At 57.8% G+C, this 19,178-nt stretch overlaps 2 protein-coding genes across 3 annotated transcripts in view; both read right to left on the bottom strand.

Annotated features, from left to right (window-relative positions):
* The window catches only part of SLC5A10 (solute carrier family 5 member 10), a 45,541-nt gene extending 33,680 nt beyond the window's left edge, over window positions 1–11,861 (bottom strand). For both annotated transcript variants that reach the window (XM_040974491.1, XM_040974490.1), the window contains exons 1-7: window positions 11,748–11,861; window positions 7,073–7,144; window positions 6,678–6,782; window positions 6,380–6,439; window positions 5,547–5,651; window positions 939–1,044; window positions 612–692 (exon numbers count right to left, since the gene is read on the bottom strand). In XM_040974491.1, the coding sequence (XP_040830425.1) occupies window positions 612–692; window positions 939–1,044; window positions 5,547–5,651; window positions 6,380–6,439; window positions 6,678–6,782; window positions 7,073–7,144; window positions 11,748–11,861 (643 nt within the window). The remainder of the gene's footprint in view (window positions 1–611; window positions 693–938; window positions 1,045–5,546; window positions 5,652–6,379; window positions 6,440–6,677; window positions 6,783–7,072; window positions 7,145–11,747) is intronic.
* Window positions 11,862–18,639: 6,778 nt separating this feature from the next.
* The window catches only part of PRPSAP2 (phosphoribosyl pyrophosphate synthetase associated protein 2), a 34,326-nt gene continuing 33,787 nt past the window's right edge, over window positions 18,640–19,178 (bottom strand). Inside the window, exon 12 of the mRNA XM_040974497.1 lies at window positions 18,640–18,865. Within this exon, the coding sequence (XP_040830431.1) occupies window positions 18,707–18,865 (159 nt within the window). The 3' untranslated portion in view covers window positions 18,640–18,706. The remainder of the gene's footprint in view (window positions 18,866–19,178) is intronic.

Here is a 19,178-nt window from a genome sequence, read left to right on the forward strand (position 1 = left end):
TTGGGGGGAGGAGGGGAGTGGTGGTCTCTGAGGGACCTGGCTTCTACAGAGCTGACCTGGCCAGTGCTGATGTGGCCCCAGCCTCCACAGGCATAGAGAAGGAAAATGGAGTCTCCCAGGACCAGGGCTGGCATGGGGCACTAGGCGGGGGTCTCTCTCCCCCATACACCTGTCCCATCTCAGTTTATTCTACCTCGCAGCCAGGCCCTGCCCAGCCTGGTCCCTCCACTCCCATCCACCCTGGGCCTAGCTGGCTGGGTCCCCAGACCGGTCCAGATTTCCACCGGGTTTTCACTGAGCTGAGCTCTTGGCTGCTCCTCCCTGCTTGTCTGGCAGCAGCGGTGGCACCTCCTGGGCTTTTGCACGGGATCTTTAGACAATGGGAGGAGGCGCCTGGGACACTTCCGTGGTCTCCTAATTGTGTCTCCACACCCACACCTCCGCCCCACCTAGCTGCCAAGCCCTCGGGGCCGCGGCCCCACCCTGTGTTCCTGAGTCAGCTCCTGGCCGGCCAGCAAAAAGGCCACAAGCCGGTGACAGCTGGGCAGTGTGCAATGGCAGGACCCAGCCAGCCTGGACCCTGCTGAGACCAGAGATAGCCTCATCCTCACCTTTGACGGCCAGGACCACAGCCCCCACCACCATGATGACCGTCTGCAGGGCGTCCGTGTAGATCACCGCGGTGAGGCCCCCTGTAGGTGGGAACGAGGCATTGCAAGGTGGGCTGGACCCTGCAGCATCCGACTGGGCCGTCACAGCCCTGCCGTGCCCAGGTGCTTTGCAGGTGGCCGAGCTGCTGACCTCCAACCTCCTGCCCATCCCACTCCGACTGGGCCACCTCCCAGGTGCCATATCCCAAGCAGCCTGCCTTCCCCAACCACCCCGTTGGGTCAGCCACGTGCAGGTCCCCGCCTCAACCCTGCCACAGGGCGTCCTACCTGTGATGGTGTACAGGGCGGCGACGGTGAGCGTGAGGATGGTGGACAGGTAGAAATTCCAGCCCAGGCAGATGTGTACAAACAGAGCACCTGCGTACAGGTCCAACTGGGGAGAGAGCAAGCCTTGTGTGAAGCCCCAGGTCGGAGTTGCTGCGGGGCCAGGCTTGGCCAAGGTCCTCTCTCTGCACCTCCATGCCCCACAGGGGAAGAGCTGGGGGGCACACTGTCCTCCCTACACACACACACACACATGCACGCAGACGCTGTGTGAGCAGCTATTTGTGCCGTGTCGGCATGCACAGGATCGCTTCCGTTCTCAATAAAGTCCGCAGTGGCCGATGCTCCCCTGATGTTGCGTTGTTACTGAACCTGGGAGCGGGTTGGGCAGAAGTGAAGCCCAACCCCCTCCATGCCAGGGGGGCCTCGGGCAGAAGCCAGGAGCTGTAAGGTCTGGCTATATGACACAGCAGGTGGAAGTTGCCAGCTGCAATGCCGGCATCCCATACGAGCGCCGGTTCAAATCCCGGCAGAACAACTTCTAATCCAGCTCCCTGCTGAGGTGCCTGGGAAAGCAGCGGAAGATGGCCCAAGCGCTTGGGCCCCTAAACATAAGAGGCAGACTTGGAGGAAGCTCCTGGCACCTGGTTTTGGAATGGCCTGGTCTCAGCTGTTGTAACTTTAAACGTGAACCAGCTATGAAAGATCTCTCCCTCTCTCCATGGTGTAACTCCAACTTTTAAATAAATGAATTAATTAAAAAAAAAAAAAAGAGTTGCAGGGGAAGGCCATGCAAGGCTGAGGGACCCAGAAAAAGGTGTGTCCCTGGGGGCCAACAGGTTCCTAAGAAGGTTGGGGCTGGCCTGGGATTGCACAAGGCTCCCTCCTTCCTGGAGCTCAGGAGGCATAAGACCCACTCCTCGTTGCAGGGAAGCCTGTGGGCTCAACATTAGCGCAGGGAGCATTCTTCAAGCGTCTACTCTCACCTCTCCATCTGGCTGGAGGGGAAACTGAGGCCCAAGCAGGGGGTGAAAAATCCCCCGGCTGTCCGAGGAAGGTGCCTGGCAGCTATCAAAGGAAGGAATTACCAGGACACTCCAGGGCAGAGCAAGCCAGGCATGGAGCTTCTAGGAAGCCAGCGGCTCCACCTCTGGCCACTAAGGAAGACCCTCCCTGCGTCCCAGCTTCCCCCCTCAGCAAGGCAGAGCCCAAGCCTCCCCTTCCACTCCAGGCCTGTCACTGTGCAGTTGCCAGCTCTCTCGGACCCCACTCCCCTCGCCCACTGCTCTCACCCCTACAGCCCCAGAGAGCTGAACAGCCTGCCACGTGCAGACAGCACAAGTGAAGGCCCAGGCATTGGACTTGGCAAGTCCAGGAAGAACCCCGAGTGAGATCACCCCTTCCTTCTGCAGTCACAGTTCCCATTCCCTTGGGTTCAGGCAGCTAAGGAGAAGTGAGGACCCAGCTCCATGTCTCTGTTCTGCCATGTGTCAGTCCCTTCCACCCCCGGGCCTCAGTAGCCCTTAGCTGTGAAATGGAGCCAACACACTCACTTGGAGCAATTGCAACAGCAGCACTTGGCCCCTCCACCACCACCTACAATACACCTATTTGGGATCCAGAGGTGGCTGACTCGCAGCTTCACCTCGTTCCCAGGAGGCCCAGAGCACAGCAAACCCCCCCCTGAAGGCCCAGACAGGGCAGGCAAGCCCAAGAGAACAGAAGAAACTTGTCCACAGTGGCGAAACCCCGGGGCTGCTCCAGGGAACAGCATGTCCCAAGAAGGGTGAGCCAGGGCCGCCCTCCTGGCCACCCAGCAGGGCCTGGCCATGGTGCCATGCTCAGCCCAGCAACCTGCCCATTCCTGCCCTGTGGTCTGGTCCCTGCTCACCTCAGCTGCCCTGCTCCTGCCTTCTGTGTCTGCTGGGTCCTCCCAGGGCCTGTGCTGTTCCCCCCATCCACCCACCCTGATTCCCCACCCTTTGCACACAGGGTCACACCCAATCGTGTGTGACACCCAGTGCTGACCCTTGCGGGATATTCAGGCACGGAGAGATCTAACCGCCAGCAGTCCTTGGGATAGGGCTCTGAAGCCACACCCACCCAGAGCACCCAAGGCTGGAGCAGTATCCGAGCCCAGGGCCCAGGGAGAAGGCTGTGCCGCATGGGGCTGACTGGCACGGGCTGTGGCTGACCCACAGGGCTCACCCAGCCTGCGGGCAGTCAGCAAGCATTGGACGCCACCGGCTGCAATGCATCCCGGGCTGAAGGATGCCGGGGTCCATGCTGGTGCCCACTGCCCAAGCCACCTTCCTCCCTGCCTGCTTGGTCCGTTCTGTGATGTTTACCATGGTTGAGCAGCACTGTCCCCAAAGGCACCTGCCCTCCAGTTGAGCTTATTTCCACAGAGGTAGAACTTCTTGTCTTCACAACCCACCTGCAGCTGTTGGGTGGCTCTGGGGGATGTCACTCCCCTTCTCAGCAGGATGCAGCCGCTACCCCCACTTTCCCGCCTCTTGGGCCTTGCCACTCCCTTTTCCTGCCTGGGAAGCAAGGCTTGAACCCCCTCCGTTGGCCATCTGCTGCCTCAGAGCTCCCTATCTCGGCCCTGACTTTGCTCCTGAGCCCACAGAAGGGAGCCCCGGGGACCAACATGCCTGGGATGGAGAGGGGAAGCAAACAGCAGGACAGGTGCAATCAGTGTGCAGACACGGAGTGTGCAGAAGGGAAGGGCCAGCCGTGGCTCACAAGGTAAGCCTCCACCTACATGCTGGCATCCCCTGTGGACACTGGTTTGAGCCCAGCTCCCTGCTAAGGCACCTGAGAAGGAGCAGAGGACGGCCCGAGTCCTTGGGCCCTTTCACCCACATGGGAGACCTAGAAGAAGCTCTTGGCTCCTGGCTTTGGATCGGCTCAGCTCAGGCTTGTTGAGGCCTTTTGGGGAACTGAAGCTGACAATGGAAGATTTTTCTCCGTCTCTCCTTCTCTCTGTAAATTTAATCTGCCCTTCCCATAAAAATAAATAAAACGTAAAACAACAGCAACAACGACAGTAAATGAGAGGGAGGGAGCCTGCGGACAATGTAAGCTGAGGTTAAGGAACTCCGCCTGGAGCACGGCTGGTTAGGTGGCTAGACTGGCTTGCAGCCAGAGCAGGAAGGTGGTGGGGCCATAACACAGAGGATCCCACCCTGGACCCAGCAGTCCTTGGCTGTATCCTGCCTTCTTCCCCTGGCTCCCAGAGGGCTCCGGCATCCCCAGGCATGGTCCTGGACCTCGGTTCCTTGCAGCTGTGCACCTTGCTAGCCCAGTGCCTCCCTGCCAGCCAGGAGGACAGCAGCAGGTCCCCGAGGTTTCTCCATGAGCTCAGGGACAGGATTCACTCCAGACAGGGCTCACTGCACAGACGCAGCCGCCGGCCAGGGCGGCACGGTGCCCTCCCAGACCCAGCCTGGCAATTAGCATCCTGGAGCTTCCCCCCTCGGCTTCTGGAAGGCAGTGCCGGCGTTGGCGCGCAAGCCCAGCCTTGATGTGAGCGCTCGCTCCCCGTTTTACAGTCTGCGGGGGGGCGCTGAGTCACAAGTGGAGTTGGAGTGGCCACATCCTGGCTGCTACTGGATGGCTGTCCCCCTGGGGCAAGGGCAGAGAGGAGCAGGGCCCTGGCTTCTGACCGAGTAAGCAGCTGCTCCAGGCCGTGGCCAGGACAACCTTCCCTCTCTATGGCGTCTTGCTCTACTCATCATGGGAGTCCCACCCAAATTTCCTGCTTTAGGCTTCGAGCTCGGGGGGGCCTACAGACTTGGCCTCCCCCAGGACAGCCCACCCCCAGAGCGCCTTGTTCATCTTGAGTGCCTGGAGCCTCCAGCACACGCTTTCACATCCGGAAACACTGCAGCCCTGGTCCCCAGCGCTCCGCTGCCTCTCTTGGTTTTCCTAATGCTGTTTCCTGCCTGGACCCCGAGCACCTAATCAGGGACCCCTGCGCATCCCAAAGCACGGCCTACTACTGTCCACCTCTCGCCCAGGGCACCCATGTCCTTCGCTGTGGAAAGCGGCGTGTATGCCTCCCCTTGCGAGCTCTGCCATTTCCTTCCACAAGCTACAGGAGGAGGCCCAGAGGGGCACCTTCACCATCAAGGAGAAACTTGGACCCTGCCACACACCTGCCTCACACCTGCCTCACACCTGCCTCACACAGATGCTCAAGGACCAAGCTCCTCTCAGAAGCCAGAGCTGGAGGGAAGTCCACGCTCCCTCAGACTCCTACGTCCAAAGATTTTAGGAGCATCACAGGTCCCCCGCGCCACCCACCGTCACCACAGCACCCACACCCCAGCTGAGAGCCTGATCCGGAGCTAAGCAGGACCATACACCTTTGAACCACTTGCGTGCTACACCCAGGGCAGACACCCCAACCCCTCCTAGAAGCTGGGCCCAAGCAGTAGCCACAAGGTCTCCTGCGCGCCGCCCGCCCAGCCCCCAGCTGAAGCCCCCAGCCACCACCTGGGAGAGGCTGAGGCTAGGCCAGCTGCTGTTATCCTGTAGCCCCGAGCCCCCCGCGAGCCGTGACAAGCACTGAGGTGGAAGCCGGGGAACCAGGGGGCAGCTCACCGAGATCTTGGTGAAGACAGAGAGCAGCAGGGAGAGGACGGACAGGTAGATGCGAATTCGCTGGCCTCCGAAGCGCTTCTGGATGTACTCGGGCAGGGTGACGATCTGGGGGGGGGGCACAGCAGCTGGGCTAAGCACTCGTCCCCTGAGTCGCCATCTGGCATCCGGGACAGGATACTCCCCACCACGCCACCTGCTTGCTACTCCCCCCAGCCCTGGGCCTTGACTGCATGTTCTCAGCTGCACTGTGAGAGTTTGGGGGTGCTGGGATGCTGGGGGGCGCTGAGGTTTCTTCTTGAGAGCTGAAGGTGGGGAATGGCTTGGAGGAGCCACTGCTGGGACGGGGCTGCGAGAGAAACGCTATGGGTGTGGGAGCTGCAGGGGGAGGTGGCTGTGAGCAGCAGAGCCGGGGAACAGGCAGAGACGCCCAGGGGACAGAATCCACTCAGCGTAGTGATGGCAGGGCTGGGACTGACGGGACCAGAGGCAAGGACGGTGCAAACAGACGTGCCACCAAGGTGTGCGGTCCTGGTGAGCAAGCCAGGTACACATCCCAGGTGTGATGTTCGGCTTAACAGTACAGGTGTGTAGTTCAAGTGTACAGAACAGGTGTGTGGGCTGTATGAAGCCCAGGTATGCCTAGGTCCCCTGAGGCTGAGGGCAGATGGGCTTGCCTGAACTAAGGACAGAAATGTAACCTGAACTAATAACACCTCCATCGCCAAGAGCCCGCCCCTTGCACGCACGAGGCCATGGGGGTCCTGCCCGTCACCACGGCTAACCTGACCCAAGTTCAGCTCCCATGGGGGCTGAGATCCCAGCAGCAGACTCACCTCTGAGGAGATGTAGATGGGCACAAACACCCAGGCCAGAGCCAGCAGCACGTACGTGGCCTGCAGGACAGAGGGGGAGTATGCAGGTCTGCAGGGGCAGGCCTCCACGAAGCCCGCCCCAAGCCGCAGCCGGCCACGGGGACCAGCAGTCTGCCGGCCTGCCTGCCCCGACGCAGCCTCCCTGCTGCAGGCCAGGCCCACAGCCGCCTTCCGGTGGTCCCGTGCATCCTGCTCAGCGCTCAGCAGGGCACTCAGCAGGAACCGCCCCCACCCGGGGGTGCAGGTCCTGGGCACTCACATTCCACTCGAAGCCGGCCACAGCCAAGCCTCCAGCAGCACCCGAGCCCGCCAGTCCAATGAAGAGGCCAGAGCCCTCGCTGCTGGCAAAGAGGGAGGCTCCGATCTGGAAGAGAGGCGGGGAGACCGGTGGAGAGCAGGTCCCAGGTCGGGGCCACATCCTCGGGCCCCCCACAACTCCTGCATCTTCAGCTGTCACCCTGATGCACCATGGCCAAGAACACAGAGCTGGAACAGGCGTGGGCTCAGCTGGTTCAGGGGTCCCAGGAGCTTATCCCTCTTCTCCAGCCCCAGCGATGGGTGGGTCCCACCGCCTCAGGCCTGCTCCGCTGAGTCCACCTGGGCAGTGACCTTGGATAAGGAAGACACCTCGGGGAGGAGCCAGGGTACACTCACCGGCCACCAGGTCATGTCCCGGCCTGCCAGGAAGTAGCCGCTCACCGTGTTCCTGCTGGCCCGGCAAGAAGACTGCAAGGACAGAAGGGAGACATCAAGAGAACTTTGCGTATGGCCGGTGGGGACATAAAACATCGCTGGTGAGATAGTATGCAGCCATGAAAAAGGATTGGAGTTCTGACACACGTCTCAAGTCGGATGCGCCTCCAAAACAGCAGACAGACCAGTGAGGTTTCATTATCGTCTGTGTGAGACAGGAGCTCTTCCATCTGTTGATTCTCTCTCCCCAAATCTTGCAACAAGTAGAGCTGGGCCATGTTAAAGCCAGGAGCCAGGAGCTTCACCAGAATCCGCCCCCGCTGAGTGTCAGGGGCCCAAGCACTCAAGCCCCCCACCACCCTCCCGGGTACAGCAGCAGAGCGTCGGATCTGGAGGTATGTCAAGCAGCAGCCCAACCCACTGTGCCAGGACACCACCACCCTCCACCCCACAGCAGCTGGACAATCCCAGCCTCATTCTCAGCCTCCGTTAATGGGGTAAGCAAGCAGAGAAGGGTGGTGTTGCAGACAGACCGGAGAAGACAGAACAACAGCAAGCCACAAGGCCGACTGGCCATTTCAAAGTCACCTTCCCGGTGACGTGCTGACAAGGAGACTGGGCTAATCTCACATGCCCGTTCTGCTATGAGGACAAGGGCAGAGGGGACCTTAGGGTCAGGCCCAACGCCCCGGGCTACGAGGGCTCAGGTTTCGACTTCTCAGAAATAGAGCTGGAGGGCCTGGCATGGTAGCCTAGCGGCTAATGTCCTCAGCTTGCATACTCACTAGGCGCCGGTTCTAATCCCAGCAGCCCTGCTCCCCATCCAGCTCCCTGTTTGTGGCCTGAGAGAGCAATCAAGGACGGCCCAAAGCCTTGGGACCCTGCACCTGCGTGGGAGACCTGGAGGAAGTTCCAGGCTCCTGGCTTCGGATCGGCTCAGCTCCAGCCGCTGTAGCCACTTGGGGAGTGAATCAAGGGACAGAAAATCTTCCCGTCTGTCTCTCCTCCTCTCTGTATATCTGACTTCCCAATAAAAATAAGAAGAAAAAAAAAAAAAAGAAAGAAGAGAAATGCAGATAGAACACTAGGTCTCAAATGGGTGACATGGAACCTGACAGGAATGGCCCCTTTTGGGTGTGTAGCTTGTTCTCTTGGTGCCCACAGCCTTGGTCATTGCACTAGGGTAGTTCAGAATTTTTGTTTATTTATTTATTATTATATATTTACAAAGTAGAGAGGCAGGGTCGGACAGGGGGCCGGAGCTCCCAGCCACTGCCTCACCGACTCACTTCCCATGGAGAGCCGGGCACCTGGAACTTGCATTTCTCCTTACTAATTTTTTTTTAAATCATTTATTTATTTGAAAGGAGAGGCAGAAAGATTTTTCCATCCACTGATTCACCCCCCAAATAGCCTCAATGGTCAGAGCTGAGCTCCCAGAGCTGAGCAGGGAGCTGGGCGGGAAGTGAAGCAGCCAGAACTCAAACCAGAGCCCATATGGCACGCTGGATTAAACTGTCGGGCCACCTGACCCCTTAGTTCATTTCTTCTTTTTTTTTTTTAAGATTTATTTATTTATTGGAAAGTCAGATATACAGAGAGGAGGAGAGACAGAGAGGAAGATCTTCCATCTGATGATTCACTCCCCAAGTGAGCGCAACGGCCAGTGCTGTGGCAATCTGAAGCCAGGAGCCAGGAACTTCTAGGTCTCCCACAGGGTGCAGGGTCCCAAGGTTCTGGGCCGTCCTCGACTGCTTTCCCAGGCCACAAGCAGGGAGCTGGAAGGGAAGTGGAGCTGCCGGGATTAGAACCAGCGCCCATATGGGATCCCGGCGTGTTCAAGGCGAGGACTTAAGCCTCTAGGCCACGCCACCGGGCCCCATTTATTCTTTTTGTTTGTTCGTTTTTAAGATCTATCTATAATTTTTTTTTTGGAAAGGCAGATTTTGCAGAGATGAGACAGAGAGCGCTTCCATCCTCTGGTTCAAACTTCCAATGACTGCAAGGGCCAATCTGAAGCCAGGAGCCTTTACCAGGTCTCCCACACAGGTGCAGGGTCCCAAGACTCTGGGCCGTCCTCAACTGCTTTCCCAGGCCACAGGCAGGGAGCTGGAAGGGAAGTGGAGCAGCCAGAATACAAACTGGCGCCCCTATGAGATCCCGGCACTTGAAGGGGGAGGATTAGCCCATATGGTTAATCCTTGTACTTCCAGGTCTGCAATGCAGCCAGTGACGTCTGCCCCAGCGGCGGGCAGGGGCAATGCTGCCACCTGGCGTTCGTCTCAGGAAGACCTCCGCTGGCAGCTGCCTACCCAGTACCTCCCTCATGAAGGCGGCAGGGATCCACCACTGCAGCCATCAGAAGCTTGCACCAGGAGTTCAACCCAGACCCGCAACATGTGCGGTGCCCTCAGCGTACTGACAGTCAAGACCCTCACGCTCCCGGCCGGACTAGCCGTGTCTAGCTGTGTAGGCTGTGCACTGTAACCCCCAACCTGGGCTTTCTCCCTAACGCTTTTCTTTGCTCAGAGTTCCAAGAGGACACTGCCAGCTGCCCACTTTGTTCCTTCCTAAAGGGGGTCTCATTTTTCCCGGCCAATGGCTTGGGTGGTCCCAAATCTATCCAATCTCCAAATTCTAAGGAACCGGAGACATGGAAGCCGCAGAGCCTGTGACAGTCCTTAGCTGCTCGTGCCTGGTCCCAGGATGGTCAGCGACTGGTGAGCGCGAGGCCAGAGCCTGCCAGGACTGCCTCCTGGCCTTAGCTGAGGGCAACCAGGGAGCCGATGCCCACCAGGGGCCACAGGTGGTCCCGGCTGTGTTGCCTGGATGTGCTACTTGATCCCTGAGGACTGCCATCTGCTGGCCAGGAACGGAGCCAAGGCTTGCATGCACTTGGCAGTTCCCAGAGCATGAGGGCACCTGGCCATGGGCCATGCCACTTGTAGCAGAAGCTGCGAGAACCCCAGGGAGCTACAGTCACAGTCACGCCAGGGCTGGGGACCCCGAGAATCACAGGCTCCAGGATCCTGTGTACGGGCATATGATATACGGGCACACGACCGCGGCTCCTCCCTCAACAGAGCTTGGGCAAACCGCTGCGGTGTGAAGCCAGCCACCTGCAGCCATCCCACGGAGCACCAGTCTGTGTCCCGGCTGCTCTACTTCCCACCCAGCTCCCTGCTTGTGGCCTGGGAAAACAGCAGAGGACGGCCCAAAGCCTTGGGACCCTGCACCCGTGTCGGAGACCCAGAAGAAGCTCCGGATCCAGATCAGCTCAGCTCTGGCCGTTGTGGCCACTTTGGGGGTGAACCAGCAGACAGAAAATCATTCTCTCTGTCTCTCTTTAAATCTGCCCTTCCAGTAAAATAACAAAAAAAAAAAATTGGTTTTTTTTTCATCTTTAAATGTTTCCTCTGCAGCTTCCTGACCTCCATCAGCTTCAGAGAATGGAAGGGAGCCGGATTCTATGTCATCCAGGTTAGACATGGGGCTGAAGTCACCACTGATCACCCCAATGTTCTCACAAGCCGTGGGCTTCCTCACACCCGCGGGCGCCTCCTGGGAGATTCTCAGGCGACCTTGGCTTTGCCTCCGCACCTTGGCTCACCCCTGGGCAGCACAGGACTCGCTCAGCTTTCCACATGCCTCCCTCTGCAGGCATTTAATCATTTCCAGCTTTTGGTGTAAGGAGATGGGCAGAGAGAAGGAGGGAGGAGCAGCTGGTCCAGCGTGGCAGACGGTTCCGTCTCTTGTGGGCGTGATCCCACGGTGCCCCCAAAGCAGTGACAATTACAAAACATGCGGGAGGGGATCTTCAGCATGGTGGCTAAGATGCTGGAGCCAGCAAGTTAAGCTGTATCCTGTGATCCCATCTCAGAATGCCAGTTCAGGTCCCGGCTGCTCCACTTCTGACCTAGCTCCCTGTTAAAGTGCCTGGGAAAGCAGCAGAGGATGGCCCGAGCGCTCAGGCCGTGTACCCACGTGGGAGACCTGGCCCGATCACAGCCAGAGACCCCTGAGGGCCACAAGTGCCTGCTCCCAGGGCAGAGCCGAGGCCAGCACTGAGCCACCTGCGACTTCACATTTTATTGCATAAACGTTCGTGGCAGTCGCTGCTGCTGCTGCTGCTGTCACCATAACCTCTTCGATCCCCTGGGCAACAGGGGCTGGCCAGGGGAGGGTCACCTTACCAGGGTGACCTAAGAGGGTCACCTAAGCTGAGGTGTGCGTCTCAGCACAGGGTCACAGGTTCGGGGCTCTGCAGGGCAGCCTCTCCCTCGCTTGCTCTCGCTATCTCAACACCTGTGGAGTTTAACCGGACACGCTGTCTTCCCAGAAGCGTCCACGTGTGAGCAGCCATGCCGGGGAGGCGCTGGCCTGAGACACGGCTGTTACTCAGTGACTCTGAGACATGGGGCCAAAGATTAACCCTCGCTCACCAGGGCTAGACGTTGGAGGAGCCAAAGCCAGAAAGCTTTGCAAGGTGGGCTGTCTGCTGCCTGTACACCCTCACTGCGCTGGGATCAGGAGCATCCGAGGCTGAACCCCGAGCCCCAGGCACGGCTCCCCCCGACCCTCCCAGCACCCACACCAGAGCTCCAGCTGGCCACCGTCACCGCGCAGGACCTCTCACCCAGATGCCCACGGCCACGTTGAGGGCAAAATACACGGTGATGGCGATGATGTCGGTCACGCTCAGCTGTGGCCCCGGAGCATGGAGGTCGCCAGTGGAGTTGACAGCCGTCATCCTGCCCATACCACAGGTGCCCTGTCTGAGCTGGAGTGGCTGAGGGAAGCCGAGTCGGGAAGGGCTTCCACTGGGGCACTCATTGATCATTAAACCGAGTAGAACGGGGCACCTCCAACCCAGGGCACAGCTGCGCACAGAGCCAGAGCTAGGGCTCTGGGTGGGGGAGTGCAGGTGCCCTCAGGAGCAGAGGCAGGGCGCTATCGAACTTGGAGAGATCTGGGGGGAAGACATAAAAGGGGCTCAGTAGGCCCAGAGGAACAGGAGCAGTCCCAGAGGGGAAAAAAAAAAGGCTGGATAGATTCACTTGTATTTAATTTGTCTGAGAAATATGGAGGGTCCAGTACAGTGAGTAAAGCCGTGGTCTGCAATGCCAGATTCCCATAAGGCCACCGCATGGCTGAAGGATCCATCCCACGCAGAGGGGCACGGCAGCAGGCTCTGGGGTCTCCTCCACAAATGACCGCAACAGCTCTGGCCTCATGTGGGGCCCAGCAGGCAGGGCTGCTGTCCGCTCACCACCTAAGCTGAGGTGTGCGTCTCAGCACAGGGTCACAGGTTCGGGGGCTCTGCAGGGCAGCCTCTCCCTCGCTCGCTTGCTCGCTCGCTCGCTCGCTTGCTCTCACTATCACAACACCTGTGGAGTTTAACCGGACACGCTGTCTTCCCAGAAGCGTCCACGTGTGAGCAGCCATGCCGGGGAGGCGCTGGCCTGAGACACGGCTGTTACTCAGTGACTCTGAGACATGGGGCCAAAGATTAACCCTCGCTCGCCAGGGCTAGGCGTTGGAGGAGAGCCTGGAGCCATTGCCAGAGCAGCTCAGGCAGGCTCAGACCAGCCCCCTTACCCAACTCACCTTGCCTGTTCACCTCCCCCAAGCAAAACTCGCTGTGTACCACCAAGGACCCAGCCGAAGTGAGCACGCATGGCAGCTAACAGACACCTGTTAGGCACCCTGGGACCCAACCCAGCCTGGCAGACAACCTCAGCAACCCAAATCCCCGACATTCACACCAATGCCCTTGATTCTCCGGGCAATGCCCTCGCCAACTCGCCGCCTAGCATCTGCCCTCCGAAGTTGACTATCTCCAGTGTTGTTTCAGTGGTGGCCACGGTTGGGCTAGGTCCCACCTCTGAACACCAAGGACTCACACACACACACACACACACACACACACACACACACACACGGGCGCGTGCAACTCCCTGCAGTGGGTGACGGTGGCATCCTTGTTGCAGCTGCAAGCCGTGTGTCAGGCTGCACAGACGTGGTGCTGCTCCGGTTGGAGGTGGCGGTGCAGGCAGCCCAGCGTGGAGGACACGTCAGCCATGTATCCGCACATAGCACCGGCTCCATCGATGCTTTGTAAAATGAGAGCTTTATTCATTTGAAAGACTGAGTGGCAAAGACAGGGAGAGAGAGGAATCTTCCATCTGCTGGTTCCCTCCGCAGATGGCCACAACTAGGCCATGCCAAAACTAAGAGCCAGGAGCTCCTTCTGGATCTCCCACATGGTCCCAAAGCAAGATCCCAAAGAAATACATCCTCTGTTGCTTTCCCAGGCCATAAGCAAGGAGCGATATCTGAAGGGGAGCAGTCAGGGCTCAGATTGGTGCCCATAACGGATGCCAGCACCGTAGATAGTGGCTTAGCCTGCTATACCATAGCACTGGCCCCAACCATTTATTTGAGAAATGTGTTCAAGAGGAAGAGGAGAGAGAGAGAGAGAATTCCCAATTGCTGTACACTTCCCAAATGCCTGCAGTGCCAGGGCTGGGCTGCGCTGAAACTGCGAGTTGGGGGCTCAGTCCATGCGTGCCCTGTGGGTGCCAGAGAGTGAAACCCCAGACCCAACACCACGGCCTTCAAGGCCAGGAGCGGGCGCTGGGTCTGGAACCCTGACACTCACAGGGGTCTTCACCACCAGGCCCAGTGCCCGCCCCTCTCTGGATGCTCGGGCCCCTGCACCCACCTGGGAGACGCGGATGCAGCTCCCGCTCCTGGCCGTGGCCTGGCCCAGCTCTGCAGCTGCAGGCGTCTGGGGAACGCACCAGCTCGTGGAAGCTCTCAGACAAGCACCTGAGAACAGAGCAGGTGGGGAACCCTGGGCCAGGGCAGCCCGCGGCCTCCAGGGAAGAATCAGGCCTTGGTGGATGCTGTGGTTCACAGTGATGACCGCTCGGTGGTGCCGGAGGACCGGCTCCAGCTGCTCCACCCCCGCCAGCCTCAGCTAGTGAGCTCCCTAGGCCCTGCCTGGTGCTCCAGCCTGCAAGCCCCTCCCAGCCCTCTCCGCTTCTCTCCAGCCTGCCTTGATTTATTTGAAAGGCAGAGTTACAGAGAGAGAGAGAGAGAGACATCTTCAATCTGCTAGTTTTCTATGCAAATGACTGCAATGGCCAGAGCTCTTCCAGCTTGAGACCAGGAGCTTCTTCCAGGATGCAGGGGTCCAAACACCCAGACCGTCCTCTGTTTCTTTCCCAGGTGCTCTGGCAGGAAGCTCGATTAGAAGTGAAGCAGCGACAGAATCAAGATGGCGGAATAGGGTAAGGACACGTTTAAGCAGAGAAACATTAATAGGTGTGAAGCAGAGAGGGCACATTCCAGGAGAGAGAAGAGGACAGAACAAGAGCAGAGGGGCACCTGGAGACTGACAGACACGGGAAAGCAGCGGACACAACAATGTGGTGTTGCAGTGACCAACACCCCATCAGCATTCTGAACTGCACCAGCGGCTGGAACTCCACCAGCAACAAAATGGGAAGGGGCATTCACTGGGAGCTCAGGAGGTGAACCTAGACAAAAAAAAAAAAAAAAAAAAAAAAAAAACCTGCCTGTCCTTCTGTCTGTTTGGTTTAACCAGGAGCAGAGACAGAGCAGCAGGTCCCAGAGAGGCGGCGCGGGAACAGGGTGGGTTTCACAGCCCAGTCTACCCCCTAAGAGCCGAATCAGGCACCACTTTGTGCAGAGAGGCAAAAGCTATGGGGCAGGACTGCGTATGCACTGAGCTGGGAGTGAATTAATGTATGGCTCAGTGAACTGCATCAATGTGGCATCCAACAGGTTCCACCCAAGATAGATCTGAGTAGCCCTCAGACCTGACGGCCAGCAGATCAAGAACTCCAGTAGTAGCACATCAAGCGCCGTTTTGTACAGTGTGGAAAGACTAATATTGCAGACAGCAGTGAGCTGCGCATGCGCTGAGCTGGAAAGAAAGAATCTCAGAATTGGAAGACATTTCCTGTCACCAGGGGGAAACAAACAAAAAGCTGGAAGCAGAGCTGGATCAGGCGAAAAAAAGTATTCAAGAATTGAAAGACACTGTTAAAAGGTCAGGTATAAGACTTACGGGAGTCAAAGGTACAGAAGGAGAAGCTGGGTTTAAAAATGTATTCAGGGCCCGGCGCGGTGGCGCAAGTGGTTAAAGGTCCTCGCCTTGCACGCCCGGGATCCCATATGGGCGCCGGTTCTAATCCTGGCAGCCCCGCTTCCCATCCAGCTCCCTGCCTGTGGCCTGGGAAAGCAGTCAAGGATGGCCCAAAGCCTTGGGACCCTGTGCCCATGTGGGAGACCCGGAAGAGGCTCCTGGCTTCGGATCGGCATAGTATCGGCCCGTTGCACTCACTTGGGGAGTGAATCATCGGACGGAAGATCTTCCTCTCTGTCTCTCCTCTCTGTATATCCGCCTTTCCAATAAAAAAATAATAAAAATAAAATCTTAAAAAAAAATGTATTCAATGAAATAATAAGAGGAAATTTCCCTAATCTAGAGAAATAATTGGGAAACAACATCCAGGAGGGGCACAAAACTCCCAACAGGATTGACCAAAAGTGTTCTTCATGACACACGATAATCAAGCTCTCTCTTCAATCGAACATAAGGAAAAGATCCTTAAATGTGCACATGAAAAAAATCAGTTCACATATAAAGGAAGGCCAATTAAGCTCACAGGAGATCTCTCACAGGAAACTCTACAGGCCAGAAGAGAATGGATCGACATATTCAGATCCTAAAAGCAAAAAATTGTCGGCCCAGGATAGCATGCCCAGCAAAGCTTCCCTGTGTCTTTGAAAACGAAATAAAATTCTTCCACAGTAAAGAAAAAGTTAAAAAATATTTGCCTCTTCCAAACCTGCCCTACAAATGATACTTTAAGATGTTCTCGACAGAGAAGAGGAATAGCACCTACCAAAACCAAAGGCAAATGGGAAGAACATCCCAGTAAAATGACAACAGAAGACTAAGTCAGTTAATAACCCATTCCTATTAATACTGAATGTAAATGGCTTAAACTCATCAATCAAACATCACAGATTAGTAGATTGAATTAAAAAAAATAAAACTCATCTATGTATTGCCTATAGGAGACATAACTCACCAACAAAGTGGAAACTGTATCTCCTACATTTTGATGTGGTTCTTTTTGTTTGTTTAGTTGCATCTCTTCAAAACACTTTCTCATTAAATTCTTCACTGACTCATAGATCATACAGTAGCATCATTTTCTTCAAGAAGGTTCTTAATTTACTTGGGTCCAGCGCAATAGCCTAGCAGCCAAAGTCCTCTTCTTGAACACTTCAGGATAGCATAAGGGTGCCGGTTCTAATCCCGGCAGCTCCACCTCCCATCCATCCAGCTGCCTGCTTGTGGCCTGGGAAAGCACTGGAGGATGGTCCAAAGCCTGGGACCCTGCACTTACATGGGAGGCCAGGAAGGGGCTCCTGGCTCCTCGTTTCAGATTGGCTCAGCACGGGCAGTTGCACCTACTTGGGGAGTGAATCCATGGATGGAAGATCTTCCTCCAGGTCTCCTACACGGGTGCAGGGTCCCAAGGCTCTGGGCCGTCCTCAACTGCTTTTTCCCAGGCCACAAGCAGGGAGTTGGATGGGAAGTGGAGCAACCAGGATTAGAACCGGCACCCATATGGGATCCCGGCGTGTTCAAAGCGAAGACTTAAGCCGCTAGGCCACGCTGCCGGGCCCAGCCTGCACCCCTCCCGTTGGCGGTTGTTAACTCATGCCAGGCACAGCACAGAGGGACAGTGCGGGGCAGTGAGGGCCCACAGCCCCAACCAGCCTGGCACTCAGACTGCCAGGAGGCCGACCAGGCAGGTTACCACCCAGCCACGCTGACTGCAGGCCAGAAAAGCCGAGCCAAAGCCTCCCACCTCAGCCTGGGCCCTCGCCCAGCCCTGCCATCCACCCGAGTCCAGGTGGTCGGCTGGGACTGGCCAGCCCACAGGCCTGTAAGGCAGGCAGCTCTTCCTGATCCCAGCTCGGCCGCGGGACCTTGCCCTGGAGAAGAGATGGTGACAGGCAGGTGTCCCCACCCTAAGGTGGATGACGTCACCACCAGCTCTTGGCGCTTGCATGTTGTCACCACCAACCAGCTCCAGCCCACATGTGTGGACGGGTGATGGCATTGCCACCAGGCAGTGACAGTGATGGCTGTAGCCACTCCAGGCTCGCCCCTTCCCGATGGCGCTGGCCACCACACCGTGAGAGAGCAGGGCCCCTCGGTCTCCCAGGGAGGGGCTGGGAGGCTGCAGTGAGGCAGTGACCTCTGCTGGTTCTCAGAGCGTGGTTCCATGTAATCCCTTTAAGCTCGCAGGTGGTGGAGCACACACCGCAGGTGACTGGAGCCCCATCACGCAGAACACACAGCTTCCACCCGCCATGCAGTCTCCCTCCTCCCCGACCCCAGCTCCCAAGCAACAGGAGCTCGGCTGTTCCCGCACGGCCAGCGGGCAGGCCCCAGCACAAGGCCACGCAGCCAGGGCCTGTCCCCTCCAACCCGGATCCATAGGCTGCTGATGGCCACGGGGGCCGCACGCCCCGTCCTCCCAGAGCTGTCCCATGGGGCACCTCCTCCGCCTCCCTCTCAGTCTGGGCCGGGAACTCACCACTCGGTCCACAGCCTGGTGACCAGGTCAGGTGTTACACAACCCCCCTAGAGGGACTGCACCCCAAAAGTTAGAGAAGGGGCCGGCTGAGGAGTGCTTCGATGTCCACCACGCAAATATTCCTTTGGTTTTTATTTTTATTTGTTATAAAACAATTACCAAGAAACAGTTTTTTAAAAACACACAGCACAGAGGTTAAGGCTTTAAACCTCCCTTCTTCTCTTGCAGAAAATAAATAGCAACCGCCAGCGTGTCCCCTCTGCCCGCCGTGCACAGGGCCACCTTTCTGGCCTTCCAACAGCAGGTGCACGCGACTCATGGCCTTTTTTTCATTGCTTTACTAAGCACTTGGGGGGTGAGGAGAGGGAGACTAGACAGTGAGCTCCAAAATCATATTCTACAAGTTGTTGTTGCTTTTTAAATAGTTCAACTAAAAATAATCCAGAGAATAAAGTTTTTCTTTTATCAAAATTGCCCCTCCAAAAAAATTCACAAATACCCAAAGTGACACAAAAAGCTGCTCTGTGGTCCAAGGGATGCAGGGGAGAGGGTGCAGGGGGAGGGGCCGAGCGGTCCAGTGGCCCCTGGGCAGGGGAGGGGGCACAGAGACGGGGGGAGGGTCCAGCGTGGCCCATGGGTGGGGGAGGGGGTATGGAGACAGGGGTCCAGCATGGCCCTGGGTGGGGGAGGGGGTATGGAGACAGGGGTCCAGCATGGCCCTGGGTGGGGGAGGGGGTATGGAGATGGGGGTCCGGCATGGCCCTGGGTGGGGGAGGGGGTATGGAGATGGGGGTCTGGCATGGCCCTGGGTGGGGGAGGGGGTATGGAGATGGGGGTCCGGCATGGCCCTGGGTGGGGGAGGGGGTATGGAGATGGGGGTCCGGCATGGCCCTGGGTGGGGAGGGGGCAGTGGTCCAGTGTGGCCCTGGGTGGGGGAGGGCCGTCAGTCGTCCAGGCCAATGTTCCGGAAGAGGTAGGACATGGACTCCCCATTGTGGATGCGGCGGATGGCTTCTGACAGGATCAGGCTGATGTCCACCGTCTTGATCTTGGGGCACTGCAGCTTCTGCACCTCGTGGGGGATCGTGTTGGTCACAACCACCTGGGGGTCAGCAGGGGACACGGGGGTCAGCAAGCTGTGCACCCCTCACTGAGGTTCTGGGGGAGGGACAGCAGGCCACCTGGGGGTCAACAAGCTGTGCACCCCTCACTGAGGCTTGGGGGAGGGACAGCAGGCCACCACTAAGACAGTTAGTCCCCACTAACAGAAGCCAAGGATGAGGAGACATCAGCCACCTCTGGTAAGACAGCTCAGCTGCTTAGGAAAAGTCTAGAAGCACAGGGTCACCACAGGGCCAGCTGACTCCTCCCCTGAAAAGTGTAAATCTGAAAGGAGCAGACAGACAAGCCAAGCT

This window comes from Ochotona curzoniae, unplaced genomic scaffold, assembly GCF_017591425.1.
Source record: "Ochotona curzoniae isolate NIBS_2020 unplaced genomic scaffold, NIBS_Ocur_1.0 contig_2456, whole genome shotgun sequence".
Taxonomy (NCBI): domain Eukaryota; kingdom Metazoa; phylum Chordata; class Mammalia; order Lagomorpha; family Ochotonidae; genus Ochotona; species Ochotona curzoniae.